The sequence below is a fragment of the Oryza glaberrima genome, chromosome 4 (genome assembly GCF_000147395.1).
Source record: "Oryza glaberrima chromosome 4, OglaRS2, whole genome shotgun sequence".
Classification (NCBI taxonomy): Eukaryota; Viridiplantae; Streptophyta; class Magnoliopsida; order Poales; family Poaceae; genus Oryza; species Oryza glaberrima.
The window spans coordinates 4213775-4233980 of NC_068329.1; the positions used below are offsets into that span (position 1 = coordinate 4213775).

Consider the following 20206-nt stretch of genomic DNA (forward strand, 5'->3'; position numbering starts at 1 on the left):
TAAATAACCAGTGGCATGCATGCAGGTAATTACTATGTATACATAGATTTATAAAAATATTGTGGAAATGATGTGAGGGGTAATGATTGGATATGTTTGCATGTTGATTTGTTGAATTAAATAGATTGCAGATGATGTTGCATAATTGCATTAGGTTGAATATGTAATTATTGCTAGTGGATAATGATGTGGCATAGTTGTATGTTAAGATTTAGAGTTAGTGGGTTGTATCTTTATAGAAAGTATAGATTAGCTACCAGTACAAGATGTAATATCCTCGTGATAAAAAAGTTAAAATATGCTTTCTTTGCACGTCTTCTTTCAACATTGTACAACGGCGCATAAAAACTATACAAAGTCTATTTAAAGTACACATGTACATCACATATCTTGCACAATATCGAGCACACAAGACTTGCTAACCACAAACTTTTCCAAAATCATGTACGTAAGATCATTCCTTGTGTTGCATAACTGGAATCGCAGTCTCAACATTCATAACACAAGCAATCCTCTTCCTTTCAACTCGCCCCAATGGCTATCCCAGTAAGGATCCTGAAACAAATTCTCATTGTTGACCATGAGATGTCCCAGTAGATGAGTACCACTTCTCAACCATGCTGTTCTTCCCAAAATTCGTATTGGTTTGAAACTGTTGCGGATCATAGGTCCAACGGAGGTGTTTCCTGTTACATGGCATGGCCTGTCAACCTCAACTTTTTCATATCATAAGTTACATATCACCACTAGAGAACAGATCTCTTTCGTGGTAAAAAAACACAAATTTCTCGGATCTATAATCTTTAGTGATTTTAGTTATATCACTACTAAAGATGTTCTTTAGTACTGGTTGGTAACACCAACGGTACTATACAATCTTTAGTACCGGTTGGTAATTAAAGATAGTTTTTAAGTCCCGGTTCAACATTGTCAAACCGTGTCAAGCCGCCCCTCAGGATCTTTAGTATCGATTGGTGTGATCAATACTTTAGTTCCAGTTGATGTTACCAATTGCTACTAAAGATTATGTTGAACTGTAGTACCGATTGGTATTACCAACCAGTACCAAAGCTCATTTCCCTTTTATATGCCTTCTTCCTCCTCTAGCTCGAACCATTGCTGCCAAGAGGAGGAAGAGAAGTGCTGCCAAATTTTTTTGAAAAGTATTTGGTGATATTACACAAATCGAAAGGATCTAAAAGTTTAGCAATTTCATCCTCTATTGATGTATGGTTAACATATTACATTTCTAGCTATGTTTCTACACATTTCTCTCACAAAAAGTTGTGGAAAAAGAGGAGAGAATAAACTTTTAGAGAAAATAAGAGTACTTTAGAATTTTAGAGACATTGGATGAAAATGTTAAAAAAAAAAGACAACAAAGGAAAATTATAGAAAATGAAGGAATAAGAACAGAAAACTAAGTCCATTTATTTTTTTTAAAAAAATAGTTAGAAATAAGAATATATTGAAAATATGCTCAGAATTTTAAAAAACTCCTAAAAATAGTTTAAAATAAGTATAATACATGAAAAAAAATACTTACAATTTTATAAAACTTCTAGAATTTATATATAATTAACCATAGCTCTGATTAAGTCCATTTAAAACTCATTAAAATCGCTAGAAATAAGAAGAATTCATTGAAAATGTTTTTAGAATTTTAAAAAAGATAATACATGAAAATGTATATTTACAATTATGATGTTTTAAATTATTAAATGCTTATTTAACCATTTTCACCTTCGTCGACTTCGTTTACATGGCTGATGCATCTACATGAAATAAATAAATGTAAAGGAAGTCGAGGAAGGTGAAAATAATCTTTAGTACCGGTTGGTGACATCAATCAGTACTAAAGTGTTGATCCTTAGTAACGGTTGATCTTTAATCCCTGAGGATCTGACTCGGTCTGACAATGTTGAACCGGGACTAAAAACAATGTTTAGTGATTGTACAGTACTAGTGGTGTTACCAACCGGTACTAAATAACATATTTAGTATGGTTGGTAATAGATCCGAGAAATTTGTGTTTTTTGGTACCATGACAAAAGATTAGTTCTCCAGTAGTGATAGCCAATACTTGATAATTGTGACAAAAAAAAGCAAGAAAGCAAAAATAGTTATCAACAATCCCACACAGAATAAAGATATTGTTTGACAACAGCGAATAGTTGATAATTGTGAAAACAAAAGCAGGAAAAGAAAACTAGTTATTAACAATTTTAGTCATCAAAATAATTATTATTCACAAGTAGTGACGGATTTTACCTTGTGCAGCAGGTCATGTGCAATGTAGTCCCAAGGAAGAGATACTGACATCAAGCAACATTTTAGAGGCAGAAGCTCATCATCAAAGCGTTTGTTGGTAGATGCAGCCTCGTAGGCATGCTTTGCTAGTTTTGATGCAGTAGATGCTGCACTATGGACAAGGGCCCGAAAGCTATCTCCTGGATCTTTCTTTGATCTCTCATGGCTCTGATCTGATAGAAGACAATCATTCCCGTGTGAGAGTTTGATGGATCAACAACTTGCACTAGAGCTACAGTAACCCAAAAAGTGAATGTGCATGTCTGGGGTGGGGCAGTAAGGATATTTGGAAGTAGTTCTAATGTTGTACATTTGTTATAGAATGCAAAATGCAAACTATAACCTAGCATTGCGCCAAAAAGTGATAACTTGTAGAGAAACAAACATTTCAACAACAGTATAAAGATACGACAGTAGTTTACCAATTACCATAGCAATATATGTGCGTCATTATTTTAACTGAGAGTCCCAAATCCATTCTATTAGAACTACTCATTACAGATAATGCATGATTGCATGTCACAGCATGATAATTATGGCACTGATGATTTGGGACTCTCAGACTAATCATAACTGACCTGCTATTCCAGAAACAGCTACTTCAACTTCTCCACGTCCTTCAGGGCCCCTCATATAAAGTTTATCAAGTTTAGTGCGGTCATGCCCGAGTGAGAATAAGCTCTCAAATTTTGATCTGCCAGATATAACAGGATATCAGAAAATGTGAAACCCACAAGGAATGAAATATTAGGTACCTACAATTTTTTTAAACAGGAAATCCTCTAGTTGAGCAAAGGGTTGATGCAGTTAAAACCAGTACCATCAAACATATGATTCTATTAGATTTAGCTATGGAGGAAGAAATATGTTGACAGGAATATTAATCATGTGACAATAGTTTCTGTGCAGATAAAGTTGAAAGGAAGCAAATACTTCAGAAGACCAACTGAACAATAGTTTCCTTGGAAATACTTAGATGGACGAAAGACTAACCATCATAAGCTTCTCGAACGTTTTGGTAGCTGACGTAGCCTGAAAAGAGAGTTCTCTGCAATAATAATCACAGAAGCCCTATGTAGGTGAGAAACTCATTAATATTGTATGACATTATACATCATAAAGTTGTGTTGCAGAAGCAGATATCTTCTAAAGCGTAACTATGCTTTGAACAAGAGTGATGTCAGTAGGCAGAGAGGACCTGTCAATAGTTCTAAATTTATATTAAAATAATTAGGAGCATAGTGAAAGATGTGCACAACTGAGAAGGCACGACTGAGCAAGCCCTCCAAAATATATAAAATATTATTATATCTATAAAACTAGAAAAGGTTGAGGTGCCAAGAAAATACTACTTTACTATGGCACTGATAATATGGGGCCTGAAACTGTTGTCCTTGTGACCACAATAAATTACCAGTTGCCAACAACCGAAGTTTAACAAGACTCTTATGGGTTTGAACAAATGCTCACAGTTTTAAAGTAGATCGGTTTTAAATGAATGATCACAGTCTTAAAGATATGATGGATTTGGCACTCAATTACTACCGGAAACAAGAAAGTACTGCAGATCGGTAATGTTTAACAATGCATAACTCTTTTAAAAACTGATTAAAACTTCTGATCTTATGTGACATTATCTAAAAAAAATGCAAGATGTGATAACATATATTTCTAACTGCAGAACTACTCACAACAAAAAAAGTGATTTGAAGTTCTTTCCATCTGAAAATGGTACTACAAAGAAACCTGCATCGTATGTGTGTGTGTGTGTGTGTGTGAGAGAGAGAGAGAGAGAGAGAGAGAGAGAGAGAGAGAGAACCTTTGGTGGTTTTTCTTGTTTGCTCCCAGTGTTTACCCCAGATAGCACATTTGAGCTAGGATTTTTCGATTCAGTGTTTTCAGGAAATGCTGCCCCATCATGTGCATTGAGAATAACACAGTAGCAATGTTCAGGGTCTGATAAAACCTGCTAAAATTTGAATGACCACGTTAATCATTAGGGTTTTCCTATAGAGTATATATATGGCTAAAGCCATTAAAATGAAAACAATGCAATATTACAGATACATCCATATGACAACACTCGTTAGAACACTGAACACTATCTCTTCTACTAGGGGGAATTAAATGGGAACTTACAACTGCATCAAAGGTATCATCGAAGTCATCAACTGAGAAACAAATATTGGGGTATGCAGGTACCGTTTCTACTGCCTGTTCAAAGAAACAAGAATGTATATAGAAAAACCATCTCTTTTAACAGAAAAGGCCAGAAAAAAAATCACCTTCCTTTGATCAAGATGAAAATTTACGCGGCTCGGGGATGCATACAGTGTTTTTGTGACCTGTTTTGATAAGACAATGAGTTTGAGACGGAATTACTTAACACTGAGAACATGTTAAACTTTAGCTAGGGTAGATAGCATTGCAACAATGAAATACAGAAGTTAAGAGTTAAATAAAATGGAACAACTCTTTCAGAGTCAGGTTCATTTCAACCCAAGGCTTGGAAGAATAAAGAAAACCCAGCCAAATGATCACACACGAGGCTTTCTGCAGTCCTTGAGGGCAGGAGGTACCATAATCCTAGCAGTCAAATACACACCATCTAATGGCTGGAAAGGTTTTGTACCGCCCGCTACGACGGCCTATTGAGAGCAGGTACCAATCTAATTCTAATGGTGGGAGGGTAACATGGTAATTTCGCATCAACTATTTCTCCCCATTCAACGACATTACCTCCTTGGCTCTGCAGCTCATGCGCTGTCTCCCCGTCTTCCCTCTCCTGCCGACCATCGCCCACCTTTGGGACAGACATGGCCGCCGCCGATGTCAGGGGTGCCAGATATGGCCGAGGGCGGCGGTGGCTGGGAGGCCTCCTCGATTTCATGGGCGGCCTAACAACGAGAACAATGAGCAGACAGTGACAGCGATGACCTTTGCGTGGCAGATGTGGCAGTGGACCGGCTCGACGACCTTCTGATGCACTAGGAGGAGAGAGCAGGGAACGTGGGGGCAGGTGACGGCGGGGACCTCCCTCCACCCTGGTCCACTCCCATCACCGCTGGTTCAGTACTGAGCTGAGACCCCACCGACCTCTCTTCCTCTTTATTTTTTGTTTGTTGCTATGAATTTTGTTGTTGGGTTTGCTGAACCAAACGTAAATAGCTATATGCTGGAATACCAGATTACAGTGGAATTGGCAGTTTTATATTGATGAACTATAAAACAAGATCCAGAGCTTGGATCTGCTGTAAATAATAGGATATCGATTCATGAGAAAGTCTTGTTCTTTGAGTTACGCATTATTTTTCCTCATCCAGATTCCTCCCTCTGTTCAGATCAAAGCAGCAGACTCAAATTGGGTGCCATCATGTGCGTTCCCCTTGCAAGGCATCCTCCCCGATCCTCTGATCACATTCCCATGTCTGTCGTGAGAAACGGATATAGATACCTAGCATTGCTATTTTTAACTTTTGGCCATCATCCTCCCAGCAAATCAATGGTTAGATTTGAATGGTACCCGTCATTACCTTGTACCTGGTGGCACCTCTTAAGGATGGTAAAATCCTCTAAACACACAGAAACCTGATCCAGTATTGTCTGTGTTCTGGACTGTTTAGCTCCAAAACAGATGAAACAAAATTTAAAGGAGTTGCAATATGCAGATTTGAACCAGCATCTTTGTCTTTCAATGTAGGAAGGAATCAAGTGGATAGGACCATTGTTCGTAACAAACAATACTAGGTATTAGTTGGCAAACAACTCGAATAGCTGTTAATCTTTTAAAGGATTTTCTCAAGACAATTTAATGTTACCATCATCAGACTGTGTTCCTACAGAAAAACCTGACTAGTGAACCAAGAAATAGCCAGTTCACTCACTGGCCTGGTTTAAAACTGTGGATAAAATTATGGAATGTTCTGAAACAATGAATATATAAGTAGTCATGAAACAAAGCTCAACATTAAACATCACGAGTAAGTGGCACGGAATGCTTACTTGTACATTACCTTATAAACTGGTGATAATGGTTTGCTTTTCTCTGCACGGTTGCAAAGATCCATGATACTGTACAGTAGATCATAAGAAACACAATTGTTGAATAATAATTTGCTATATATATCAACTAAGGAGGAACATATGACACAATCAGAGGTCTCAGTTTGTGTGACAATGGATATTGTTGCACTCCAATATTTGTGAGTACCCCCCCCCCCCCCCCCCGCCCCAAACACCCACACACACAATGATGCCAGTATAAATTAATAACGAAAGATATCTGACTAGTTCTGTAAGTTAGAAGGTAACCTAGATCCAGTCCACAATTGCTAGAGCGGGGAAGAAACAGAAAATAGAAGCATAAAACTAGTACAGACAACATGTGGCAACAGTGTCACATTTGAGCAAAGGAAGGATAAGAATTTAAGAGAATATACAGGCAACTTTTTTACTGACAGATTAGAAGTTTAGAACCATTAAGTTGCACATTAGAAAGGATGTGCATCACTAGATCACCAAATAAACTTTTCCTTGTTAACATAAATAACTGAATGCCAATCATTCAAGATAAATACTAGGCAAATTTTGCTACAAGACATCGTGACTTCAAGATTTTAGCTGTAGGACACCGCACGGAATGACTTTTGGGGGAATACACTCTATAAATGTGGTAATTTGCCAAGGGACACCGCACCCATTAAAATAATAATTTTCGCTGGAAGGAGAGAGAAAAATAGCGCGAAATGTCAAGAATACCCTTGGACCCACGTGTCAGCTCTCCCATCTCTCTTCTCTCTATCCCCCCCATCCTTCCCACGCTTCCCTGCGCCAGTCCGCCACCACTCATCGATTCCTCGCGCTCTAGCCCGCCGCCACCACCTCCCGCCAAAGCTGCTTGCCGCCTCCTCACGTGCGCCCGCCGGACATCCGAGCGCCGTAGGTGGCTCCGGATGCGCGCCTTACCCCGCCGCCTCCGACCGCCGGACAGCCAGCGCTGCCACTGGTTCAGGGCGCGCGCGCCTGCCGGACATCCGAGCACCGCCGCCTCCTCGATGCTGGCAAATTAATCGAGATTCGCTATAGATGTTTCTCTCTCGTGGCAAGATGGATAATCAAACAGACCTCCAAAATTAACAGCTCATAGGCGGACCATGGACACCTGGACCATGACGAGCTCCCACGTGAGCTCGAACACCTTGGCAGAGATGGCGAGTGCGCCCTTCTGCCCGTTCCGCGTCGCCTCGATGCTCACCTGGCAGTCCTTGGTCCGCGCCATGAAGCTCACCATGCCGGCGATCTCCTCTAGCTTGGCGATGATGTCGGCCACCGACGCGCCGGACACGAAGCGCATCCTCTCGCCGCGCTCCTGGAACAGCCCGGACAGGTCGAAGCTCGGCGACGATGCAATGATGTCGAACGCGTTTAGGATCTTGGGCCGCGGCATGCGCGGACACTGGACACAGTCGTGGCAGTACGCCTCCCCGACGTGGCGTCCCCTGCCGGTGGGCGTGGTGCCGAGGTAGGCGCGCGGAACACGTTGTTGGTCAGGTCGGCGAAGCGCGTCGCCAGCTACCACCGGTGAGCCGTCCCGTGGCGCCACCCTGTCCGCATCGCCGGCGAACCCATCTGTGGCATCGATGGAGGAGACAGAGAGAGAAGAGAGATGGGAGAGCTGACATGTGGGTCCAGGGGTATTTCTGACATCTCACGCGGTTTTTCTCTCCTTCAAACGAAAACTATTATTTTAATGGGTGCGGTGTCTGCTGGCAAATTACCACGTTTATAGAGTGTATTCCCCCAAAAGCCATTTCGTGCAGTGTCCTATGGCTAAAACCGCGAAGTCACGATGTCCTGTAGCAAAATTTGCCTAAATACTAAATACAAAACATGCAGGATATCTTGAGAGATTTGTTGCAGAAACATTACCTGCATATTGCAACTGTAACAGAGTATGACGTGTGAGCAATTAAATTCAAATAGAATGAACGTTCCCAATTGACATCAGCTAAATTTAAATTGGTGATCTTTTCAAGCTGCTCCACATAAAACAAAAGAGGCCAAATAGAAAATCAAGACAGTATGTATAAATGTAGTATAAGAAACTGTTGAGCTCATGCTCTAGAAAGTATGTTATGAACCAAACACTAGCTTATGAAAGTAAATTTACCAAATTTAAGTCTGTCAAATTGTGGCAGACAATCAAGTACATGCTAAAGAAATGCAGTATAAGACTTGCTGGTGCAAGTGTAAATGTGCAATGAATGATAAATATTATTGGAAAGAAACATGAATGAAAAAATATGTTATGGTTGACAATACATGATGATGTAGTTCATCTTGATACAGTTTCAAACAGAATAACTCAACAGTAAATTACAGAGAAATTCCAAAATAGAAAGAAGTCTTGAAATTTTCCTTCTACCAAAAGGGACACATGCATTTATTGATCAAGTTAAACAAATAGTCTAGCTTAATTTACCTTAGGAGCCCATCTTCGCACAAAAAAGGGAGGTGGATTTTCCATGTTATCACTGGACCTGTACCTGTTCAATTTCTGCACCAACATAGAATATTGAGCTTCAGTTAGCATACAAGACCACACCGTCAAGCTAAATAAGGGGAATCAATAGATTGAAATGTACCATATTATTAACAAAGAAGACAAGGTCATCCTCTTCCCTCCCCTTTGAAACCCTACCATGCATGAAGAAAAGATCAAGCATTTCATGCCAGAATTTATCATCCATTTCCACGTCTGATGCATCAGCTTCAGCATCAATAACTGTCCAGCCGATCAAATCTGAATGTTTTTTCACCATACTCAGCAGTTTGTTCCTAAAAAAAAGTACAGGACAGAAAGATGAGCACTGGTTAAAGGATATAAGTTTTCGCAGAAGATGAAGATATGCTTAAATAGAACAAAATCAAATCTCTTCCTATTTCCAATGCATTACCACTAGGGAGATAACTTAGCTCTGACCAGCATCATTGGGTGGTATGTGTTACAGTGGGGTATGATGTTGTCCTTTTTTTTTTCAGCGGAAGTCACAAGAATGATCATTTTAGTCATGTTTTCCTTAGCAATGGGATCAAGAGCGCTCTTCAAGCATAGAGGACATCAGCAAGGGTTAAGGTTAAGCATGCAGACGGAGCTGCAAATCAAAGGAGGGTGCTTTGCTTGTTGAGATAGCTTTAGTTCTAGTGAAAATGACAACTGAAGTGAGATGAATGATCGATAGTCAGCAGAGACAAGACTTCCGGAGCTGAAACTATTGTTTATTTTGTCCTGGGTCCTCCATGATCTAATCACATCACTGCTAAACCTAGAAAATAAGGAGAGGCTGAAAAGAAGCCATATAACAAAGAAATTCAATCTTTACATGAGATCATCTTAAAATAGCAACAAGAGGACCACTGCTCAAAGAAAAGAAAAACTCCCAACATGAACACAGGTTAACAAGGTTGAATGGCAATCTTGGTTCCATCGTAAAGACTAAAGAGCGGTGTTACGATATAAAATGGTATCATAGATAGCTCTAAGGTCTCAGTAAATGTGATTTCACTCGAATGCATTGAGCATCAATGAGCAATAACCTGTGCTAGATTTCAAAACATTACTTTAGGTAATTGAAATCGGAATCGCTAACCATCGTTTGACAGATTTATGAGCCTTCAATCATTCGGTTTTTTAGCCGTAGGATGGTTTGTGAGATCCGTGCTTGCATCTAGCTGCTAATTAACTAGGTCCACGTTACTAGCCGTACGTGTTTTCCAAAGTTAATTTGTTTATGATCCCCACACGTACTAATTACATCGTACTTACACTATAATTACATATGTAATTTTAGTGTATTTACGATGTAAGTCTGAAAATTACATATGTAATTTTAGTGTATTTACGATGTAAGTCTGAAAATTATATATGTAATTTTAGTGTATTTACGATGTAAGTTTGAAATCTACTTGAGCCCATTTGAGCCCACGTGAGCTTTAGATTGTCCATGTGACCCGTTTGTTTGTTTTTTGTATTTTGTTTGTGTATATTAATGTCATCCATTAGATGTTGATCTAAAGGGTAAGAAATCTGTATGATAGGAGGCTTAAAAAATATGTCCCATGATGTATAGGCAGCCTCGATTGAAATTGATATGTGCAACTGCCAAGCTAGGAATTTCACAACTTTTGCAACATGGAAGGGCTGCCCAAAGCTCACAGAAGTGAAAAATAATTATAAAAAAAAGGAGGAGAAAAATCATCCTCGGCGGCGGCCGGGCAGCCGAGGGGTGGGCGTCCAGGGCACCTCCCGCGGCGTGGATGCGAGGTATGAGCTATGGCGGGTCCTCCACTCCTCGGGAGGATCAGTTGTGGTTCCCAATTTAGGGATTGGAGGAAGGGGATATAGGTGCGTGCCGTACCTTGAGGGCGAGGCCCCGGAGCCGCTCTCTACGGCGACCTCGACATCTCCGGAGGAGGACGGCTGGTGCGGAGGAGGACCAGCCATCGAGAGAGCGGAGAGGAAGAAGGAACGGGAGAGAAGGGCGGCGGCGATCGGCGGTGGATGGCCGGATGCGGCCGCCGCCGGCGACTCTGGTGGCGTTTGGGTTTATTACGGGCAAAGCCATCGTGGCAGGTTATTCTGTTCTACTCGCTCCTTCCAAAAGTCTAATACCTATTTCATTCTTTAGTTTTTTCAAAAATCTAAATCCTATTTATAGTTATTATATACTAAATTAAATTATCGATAGAAATTAAGAAACCATTTTAATGTTTATTAGTAATATATTTATTGGTTTTGTCACATGGTGAATGAATTAATTATGTCATGCTCTTGGTGAAAAAAGAAATAGGACTCAGATTTATAAGGAGGGAGTATTTCTTCAACTCCAACTTCAACTTTAAATTTCTCATTTTCCGTTAGCACGTTTTTTAAGCTATTAAATGATACGGTCTTTTTAAAAAGTTTATATATAAAAATTGTTTTAAAAAGCAAATAAGTCCATAATTTAAATTTATAATAGTTAATACTTTATTAATCATGTGCTAATAAGATTTCTCATTTTGCGTGCAACCAAAATTTATCTCCATGTGTGGAGATCGAATGGGGGCCTTAGCAGACATATACGATATCACCGTAGACATTAATTATACATCACCTGTATTGCAAAAATAATTAGCTGTAAATGCGATTATCCGTATCAAATCTATGATGTTAACATCGGTGTGTAGGTTTCACTACACAAGAAATCTAACCAATTGAGTTACGCTTACTTCGCGTGACAAATGGCTTTCGGCTAAATGCCACTTATCAAAAAGGATTTGATAAAATACCAATATCAATTCGGGACTAGATGTCTACACGTTAGAATACTATCTGGGACTAAGACCCTGTTTAGATGGGACTAAAACTTTTAAGTCCCTATCACATCGGATGTTTGGGTACTAATTATAAATATTAAACGTAGACTATTAATAAAACCCATCCATAATCTTAGACTAATTCACGAGACGAATCTATTGAACCTAATTAATCCATGATTAACCTATGTAATGCTACAGTAAACATTCTCTAATTATGGATTAATTAGGCTTAAAAAATTTGTCTCGCGAATTAGCTTTCATTTATGTAGTTAGTTTTATAAGTAGTCTATATTTAATACTCTAAATTAGTGTCTAAAGAAAGGGACTACAGTTAAGTCCCTAAATCCAAACACCACCTAAATTGCCTCTCTACTCATCTACTTCCTTCTTGCGGCACTCTGTCAACTTCTCGTCATGCTACTCACTGACGTCATCATCGTCTGGGCTGCCATGTCATTCAACTCCCTCTATACTGGCTACGTCCTCCTCGTCTAGACCTGCCTGGACCTATCACTGTTGTTCCGCCATCGCTTACACTCCCTATCTCCTCCAATCACACCACACTGGTAAGAACCAAACGAGTGAAGGGACGATTTTGTTCAAGTAGTCTTAAATTGAGAGTCACACCGATAAAAACCAAACGAGTGAAAGGACAATTTCGTCCTAATAGTCTTAAATTGAGAGTGGTAATTTATCAAATCTCTTTTATGATTGGTATTTGAGGAATCTCTTGGTTGAATTGGAATGGAAAAAAGGTTTTATTAGCTCGTTTGAATTATTTTTATTTTAAATCTCGCTTAAATAAATTGGTAAACTGGAATTTTTGCAATGCCTAAATTTTGGTGGATGGTTTTGGTTTGGATCCAAGATTTTACCAATTATATTCACGGTCTATTGTTTGTCCTAGCTAAAATATTAAGTTATTAACAGCAACGAAATTTTTGGTAACTAACCCCAAATGCATGTATCATAGTACTCCCTCCTTACCAAATTAATTATCACATAATAGAATCCAAAATTTCTTAAATTGATCATCATATAACTATATGGACACGGATTTCACTGGAATACCAGCATGGGAGAATGTGTACATGCTAAGTTGTAATTGGCATGGAGTTTTATTATTTTAATTTGATATAAATTATCTTTGATTTTAGTGTATAAATTTATATGATGATCAATTTGATAAGGAGTAAATATTATCCATTCTGTTGTCTCGCCATTTATTGTTGGTTGCCCCCCAAAAGTTGAGGATCACCGATCCTACTGTGCTGTGCATAACTAGCGAGCGGACGCTCCAACAACACCCACGTTAACACTCACCACAGGATGTCTCGCCGCCGTCTGCAGCTGCTGCTTCTCGCCGCCGTCGTGCTCGTCCACGCCGCCGCCGACGGCTGCCGAGCGTTCCAGATCGAGGAGGCCACCGTCGACGACATCCAGCTCGGCTTCAACAACGGCAGCCTCACCTCCAGGCAGCTCGTGCTCTTCTACCTCGACCGCATCGCCCGCCTCAACCCGCTCCTCCACGCCGTCATCGAGGTCAACCCCGACGCGCTCGCGCAGGCGGCGCGCGCCGACGCCGAGCGGCGGCGCGCGGCGTCGCCGTCGTCGTCGTCGTCGGGCAGCTGCTGCGGCGGGCTCCACGGCGTCCCCGTGCTCCTCAAGGACAGCATCGCGACGCGCGACCGGCTCAACACGACGGCCGGGTCGCTGGCGCTGCTGGGCTCCGTCGTCAGGCGGGACGCCGGCGTGGTGCGGCGGCTCCGGCGAGCCGGCGCGGTGGTGCTCGGCAAGGCCAACCTCGACGAGTGGGCCAACTTCCGCACCATCCAAGGCACCGGTGGCTGGAGCGCTCGCGGTGGCCAAGGCCGGGTAAGGCTAAGCTACCTCCTCTCACTCACTAACTTCGCCATTGGTTTCTTCCATCACAAAAGTCAATGTTGAACATCTCTTTAGTTAAAAAAAATAGCTTGTATATTCCATGCCAAGTTCTTGGATAATTCTTTTAGGAAAATAACCATCAATGCAATTCTGCAAATTCTTTTGTAGCTTGTCGAAACATAATCCACACTAAAATTTAGTGTGAATTCTGTAAGGTCGTCACTGGGTTTATCACTTATCACCTTTGTATTTTTCAGACAGGAAAGCATATTTTTGTGTTGCAAATTATTCAAAACTCAAGCAATTATATATGGCATATACATTAGTAAATATTTGGCTTCTATATGTAGAATCCATATGTTCTATCAGCTGCTCCATGCGGTTCAAGCACAGGATCAGCCATTGCAGCTGCAGCGAACATGGCGACTGTGACACTAGGGACCGAAACCGATGGATCCATACTCTGCCCATCGTCGTCGAATTCAGTGGTTGGGATCAAACCAACGGTTGGATTGACAAGCAGGGCTGGTGTTGTTCCTATCTCCCCTAGGCAGGACACTATCGGGTAAGCTATTTCAACAGTTACAAATTTCTCATTTCTGTATACCCATTTACCAAACAGTTAAATAGTGTATTTTTTTAGGAAAAAAAACATTTTATTTAGTAATGTTTCCAAAGAAATCGAATAGATTTAATTTTTAAGTTCATAATTATTGATAATCAATTAATCGTGTGCCTGTCTTAGCTCGTTTTACGTGTAAATAAAAAATAACAGCTACTTATTAGAACCGAGACTAAGACATGCATTACTTATTTAGCCCATACCGATGGTTGATGTTTTTTTACTGTCACTATCCAGTTGTTTTCTTGTGATTGCACGAGATCCAAAGTACACTTTATTTTATTTTCTTAGGCTGTGTTTAGATCCAAAGTTTGAATCCAAACTTCAGTCCTTTTCCATCACATCAACCTGTCATACACACACAATTTTTTAGTCACATCATCTCCAATTTCAATCAAAATCCAAACCTTGCGCTAGCCTTAATGTGCCAATTGGACAATTGGCTTAGTAAACTCGATACTGACAAGTCAATGAAGGATGTTTATACATAACAGATACTTCGAGTAAATTACTTAACAAATGCCATCAGAAAATATCATGTACAGCAAAATGTTATTCGAAATGTTGAAAAATACGGAAAATACAACTAGCTATGTCAATATGTTTCCCATCCTGAGGTCCACATCAATCTAGTGAGAAAATATAGAAAATGACGGTTTACCCGTTATTTCTTCCCCAACTAAATGGCACACGACATAAATCAAATGAAGTCCAAACATTTCATAAAAATTCAGAGATGGACTTCAAATATTTACTTCGAAACAATTTTATATGTATTATATTGAATTAGTTTCTATGGTCATTTTTATTAATTTGCTTGATATTGTGATTTTTTTCCTACTTGTTATTTTATTTTTCAAAATACAAAAAAAAATCTGGGAAGCTGATCTAAATAAGTCGCCAGATTTTTGGATGCTATACTTATACCGTAAAGGCCTGCTAAGGTTAAAAAAATTAAGAAAAGAAGAAAAAAGAAGGGCATGATTAATATGAAACTTTTATAATCTTCCGATGGAAAATGTGATGGCAATAGAAATTGGATGATTCGTTGTTAACACAAAAATTTTTCGCATGAATCCTTATTTCCCCTAGTATGTAGGCAGTGTCACATTTTCTATAATATAATATAGAGTAAAGTCCATCACCAGTCCCTAAACTTGTACCGCTGTGTCATCCTGGTCCCTAAACTCGCAAATCGACCGTTCAGGTCCTCAAACTTGTTTGATTGTGTCATTCCGGTCCCTAAACCTGCAGATCACTCGTTTAGGTCCTCCAACTTGTTCAGTTGTGTTACCTCGGTCCCTAAACTTGTATTTGAATATCATCTGGGTCAAATAGGACGGTCTAAAGACTTTATATTTAAAAATAATTCATAACTTTTTCCTGTGAACTCTAATGAAGACAAACTTTATATCAAACTTGTAGCCCTCGACGTGATCTACAACTTTGTAGTTGATTTTTTTTATTTTAAGTCATTTTTTGTCCCAAAATGTAATTTTAAAATTAAAATTTCAAAATCTATAAACATGCAACAATATTTTGAGACCCTAAACAGTTTTAATTCAAAAACTTTTCAACTACAAAGTTGTAGGTCGCATCGAGGGCTACAATTTTGATATAAAGTTTGTCTTCATTAGAGTTCACATGAAAAAATTATGAATTATTTTTTGATATAAAGTTTTTAGACCGTCCTGTTTAGGGACCGGGGTGACACAACTGAACAAGTTGGAGGACCTAAATGAGTGATCTGCAAGTTTAGGGACCGGGATGACACAGTCGAATAAGTTTGAGGATCTGAACGGTCGATTTGCGAGTTTAAGGACCGGAATGACACAGCGGTACAAGTTTAGGGACCGGTAATAGACTTTACTCTATAATATAATATAATGGATCTTTGTGATGGCATTGTCCTATTTTGCTGCCCGTAGACTGTAGTTCTTTGATTGACACTAGTTGTCAAATTTATAACCATGACTTAACTTTCATAATAACATACCTTTATAATCAAGGTTTTTTCTCTTTGTTATTATGTTATTACTCTTTTTTTTCAAATTGTTTATGGTCTACATGGCTCGCTAAGTCTCCAACTGGTCATGTAGTTCAGGCCCTGTTTAGATTTCAACTTTTTTCTTCAAACTTTCAACTTTTCCGTCACATCGAACTTTCCTACACACACAAACTTCTAACTTTTCCATCACATTATTGCAATTTCTTCAAACTTCCAATTTTGGCATGGAACTAAACACAACCTCAGTTTGCCAATTGCCAAATAATATCATCCATTTTAGGAATGGCTAGAGACCTTTATTTACAACCTAACTTGCATAGTTGATGCTAAACTTCATCACAACAATGTCCTTGTATGAAGAATCATGATAGTATGGAAGATGAGGATGTTTTCAATTCTGAAAATTCAAAGATGCGGGCCTCATCTTTTCGCTTATGCTTATGCTTATCAGCTAAAAATTAAATTTCGACCTTAAATTTGGAGTTGATTTTGAGGTTTTTCATCGAAGTTTATTTTTCAGCCTTTGTTCTTAGATCACTAAGAACACGTATATAAAAGTTTTATTTACAAATTATTTTTCGTTTGCAAATATACCGTTTCGCTTATTCCCCCAATAAGCGAAAACGATGGGTCCGGCAAACAAATTTAATTAGAAAATATTTTTAATGTCATTAAATATATAGTCCGGGGAATACTGAATCTACTGTTCTAAAATATGTCAATCGGACATAACGAATGGATGAAAATGATCATACTGTAAAGTGATGAAATTCCTTGGATGAATCCCGTCAATTCAAATGCAGGCCAATTTGTCGGACAGTAACAGATGCCGTCCACGTGCTGGATGCGATTGTTGGCTACGACAGCCGTGATGCAAAAGCCACACGGGCAGCATCAAATTACATCCCACCGGGTGGATATAGGCAGTTTTTGAAGCCTGATGGATTAAAAGGCAAGAGAATAGGCATCCCAAATGGATTTTTCAACTTCCCAAATGGGACAGTGCAACAGATTGTTTACCAGCAACTTCTCGACACAGTGAGGTATGCAATTACAGGAATTTTCACAAAATTATATACGTTGGCAGAATAGAAGAAAAATTGACATTTCAAATTGCATTTTAGAGAAATAAAAATTACGCATTTATTATTAATTCCCATCAAATTATATATATGTTGCAAGTTTATACTATGAACATGCAATCATTTTACAAGGTGCTTCCTTTTGTTTCCTGTAAATCAAAACGTATGCATGACTTGCCCTCATCAATATGAAATATGATTTAAAATGCCAAAATTTAGGCATGATTTACCTGCATGCAAAACATAGTACATAGCTAAGTTTTTATTTTCTGTTTCCGCTTACATTATATACTTGGCACGAATTTATTTACCATAGTTTATAAAGTTCCTTTAGAGAAATCACTGAAAAAAAGTTGGTACATAAGCTAAATTATAGACTACGTTCCCAATTACTATTCCATATTCCAAGTTATTCTCATGTAAACATATAAATAAACAATTATAACTTGCACAATAATTCGGATATGTGCCTCCCTGATTTCAATATGAGGAAATTTTGGCATATATTTAGTTACAGTTGGAATGTCCCCTTTCAGCTGTTTTTATATTAATTAAATTTACGAAGTTGTGATTAAAGCATCTGGAAACCACAATTTTCCACTAGCCGGTTGCTGTGTATTCCATCAAACTTATATATCTGCAATCAAATAATATTTAGTTACTGCAAATGTCAGAAACAAATGTGCTTTATTTGGAAGTAAATTGAAATGTGTATTTTTTTTATTGCATGCAAAGAAGGTGTAATTTTTGTGAAATTTACTGTAATGAATATATATTGGACTTTATGGAACATCCGTATTCTATATTATCGCACGTATAGGCCAACAGATATGGTGTGGCATGATGTGCATTATCAACCAGTTTAGGTCATATGCCTTCCAATTTATAAATATATATATGGCGATAGAGAAAAGTCAGTTTCCTAGATATTTGACTTTTACATCATTCTTTGAAGGAAACAAGGAGCGGTTGTGATTGAGAACCTAGACATAGCAAACTTGGCTGTCATACAAGATGTCCTTAACAATGGGGAACAGATTGTGTTAGCAGCAGAGTTCAAGTCAAGCCTTAACACTTATCTGTCAGACTTATCCTACTCCCCAGTTCGTTCACTTGCAGATATAATTGCTTTCAACAACGCACATCCGATTGAGGTCAGCTGTGTAGCTCCTAATTAACCTTCTGGTGTTGATTCTCTCACAGTTCCACATTGCACATATCTTACTAGAATTTTTTTTTGTTTTCTGCAAATCTGAAGAAAATGTACATATTTACTTTACTACCTTATATATTATATAACGAGACTTCGGAAAAAAAATGATATCTCAGGATACACTTAATCAACTTGTTCAACCTTTAGTAACGTATATAAAATCATGTATACATTTTTCTAGAGGCATTTTCTAGGGGCATACCTAAACCATGCATAGAATTTTCAACAGAATTATCACATCCAATTTCATAGTATTTTCAGATGACACATGATTAGAAAATTCTCTTTTGGATTGACACTATCAATTATCAATGAGGTCTAAGATGAAAAATACAAAAATAAAAAATCAAATATCCCGAATACATAAAACTGATAATTAGCACCACTACTCTTGTATACCAAACTCTTTGTGCATCAAGGTATATTCATGTTGTTGCAGATTATGAAGTTAATATCACCATAGTATATTGCACATCTTATTTTGTTGAAGATTATGAATCTTTGTATGTAATGTAATCAGCTTAAAATTAAAAAAACAGTCAGAACAGCTAGCTAAATGATATTGCCAAAAATGTGTATAACAGGAGAGGCTAAAGAATTTTGGGCAGCTCATCTTCCTGGTAGCTGAGAATACTACTGGCATCGGTGCACTCGAGGGAGCTGTGATCCGTCAACTAAACGAGCTTTCAGCTGACGGACTGGAGAAGCTGATGCAGGATGAGCAGCTTGATGCAATTATCACTCCCAATGACCTAGTTTCCACTGTTCTCGCCATTGGCGGCATGCCGGCAATCACCGTACCAGCTGGATACGGTAAGATGGGAGTCCCCTTCGGAATTTGCTTTGGTGGATTGAAGGGCTATGAGCCGAGGCTAATTGAGATGGCTTATGCATTTGAGCAAGCTACCAAGGTCAGAAAGGCCCCTAAGTTCTTGCATGGAACATTTTAGCAACATGGCAGACATGTTTTTAACTAGTAAAAAGTAATTCATTGGGCTGATCGTTTATCGCAACTACTATTGTTGAGCTTGGGAATGCAATTTAAAACACTGTTGCAGTGAAAACTTAGTGGATTGTGAAAAAAATATTGGAGGGAGAGGTATCCCTCCAAACATTGTCTCCGGACTCAGGGTTGAAACCACACACCTATTGCCACTGTACTATCAAGTGATTATGATCTTTATATGGAAAGCCAAATCTTTATATGCATAAACCTTGATTTTCATGATACCTTTTGTTTTCCATAGCCACATATATGGCCTGGGAGAGGTGATTCCTAAAAAAAAATGATCTTGTAAATTTTCTATGAAGGATAACTCGCAGAGTTCCACATATAACTCCATTTGTCCCCTTTTGAATCCAGAAGCTGACAAAAATTAATTTTGACTTGAAGAGTTTGGAACTGAGCATATGCTTGCTCACAGAGAGGAAACCTGAAGCAGACTTCTAGAGGTTTAGAGCATATCCTCTGTACAAATTTGTAGGATCAAAAAGCAAGAACCAAGCCAACCAGAGAAGATTGAATGGTTGTAGTACCCAAAACCTAAAACTTTTAGTGGAATTGAAAGTTATGAATTCGATGACGACTGGAGTAAATGCGCCGGTCTGACCACACAATGACCTCTAGTCTGACTGACGTAGTAGCTCTGGTCTGATCGCTCAATACGCCGTTGTCGCCTGTCGCCGCCGTAGGTTTGACCGTGATATTCCCGCCGGTTTGACCGCCG

The 20206-nt window shown here is 38.9% G+C and overlaps 2 protein-coding genes across 2 annotated transcripts; one reads left to right on the forward strand and one right to left on the reverse strand.

The window, feature by feature from the left end:
* Positions 1 to 231: 231 nt before the first annotated feature.
* Positions 232 to 10943, reverse strand: LOC127771727 (uncharacterized). Its single transcript, XM_052297651.1, has 12 exons — positions 10728 to 10943; positions 8955 to 9147; positions 8792 to 8866; positions 8239 to 8345; positions 6324 to 6381; positions 4596 to 4655; positions 4450 to 4524; positions 4130 to 4276; positions 3304 to 3358; positions 2889 to 3011; positions 2272 to 2483; positions 232 to 686 (listed from the first exon to the last, which is right to left on the reverse strand). Exons 1-12 carry the CDS (start codon positions 10811 to 10813, stop codon positions 663 to 665), a joined length of 1215 nt encoding a protein of 404 aa, XP_052153611.1. The 5' UTR covers positions 10814 to 10943; the 3' UTR covers positions 232 to 662.
* Positions 10944 to 12999: 2056 nt separating this feature from the next.
* On the forward strand, positions 13000 to 19666 carry LOC127771724 (probable amidase At4g34880). Its single transcript, XM_052297649.1, has 5 exons — positions 13000 to 13545; positions 13905 to 14119; positions 16988 to 17227; positions 18222 to 18420; positions 19064 to 19666. Exons 1-5 carry the CDS (start codon positions 13000 to 13002, stop codon positions 19427 to 19429), a joined length of 1566 nt encoding a protein of 521 aa, XP_052153609.1. The 3' UTR covers positions 19430 to 19666.
* Positions 19667 to 20206: the final 540 nt, after the last annotated feature.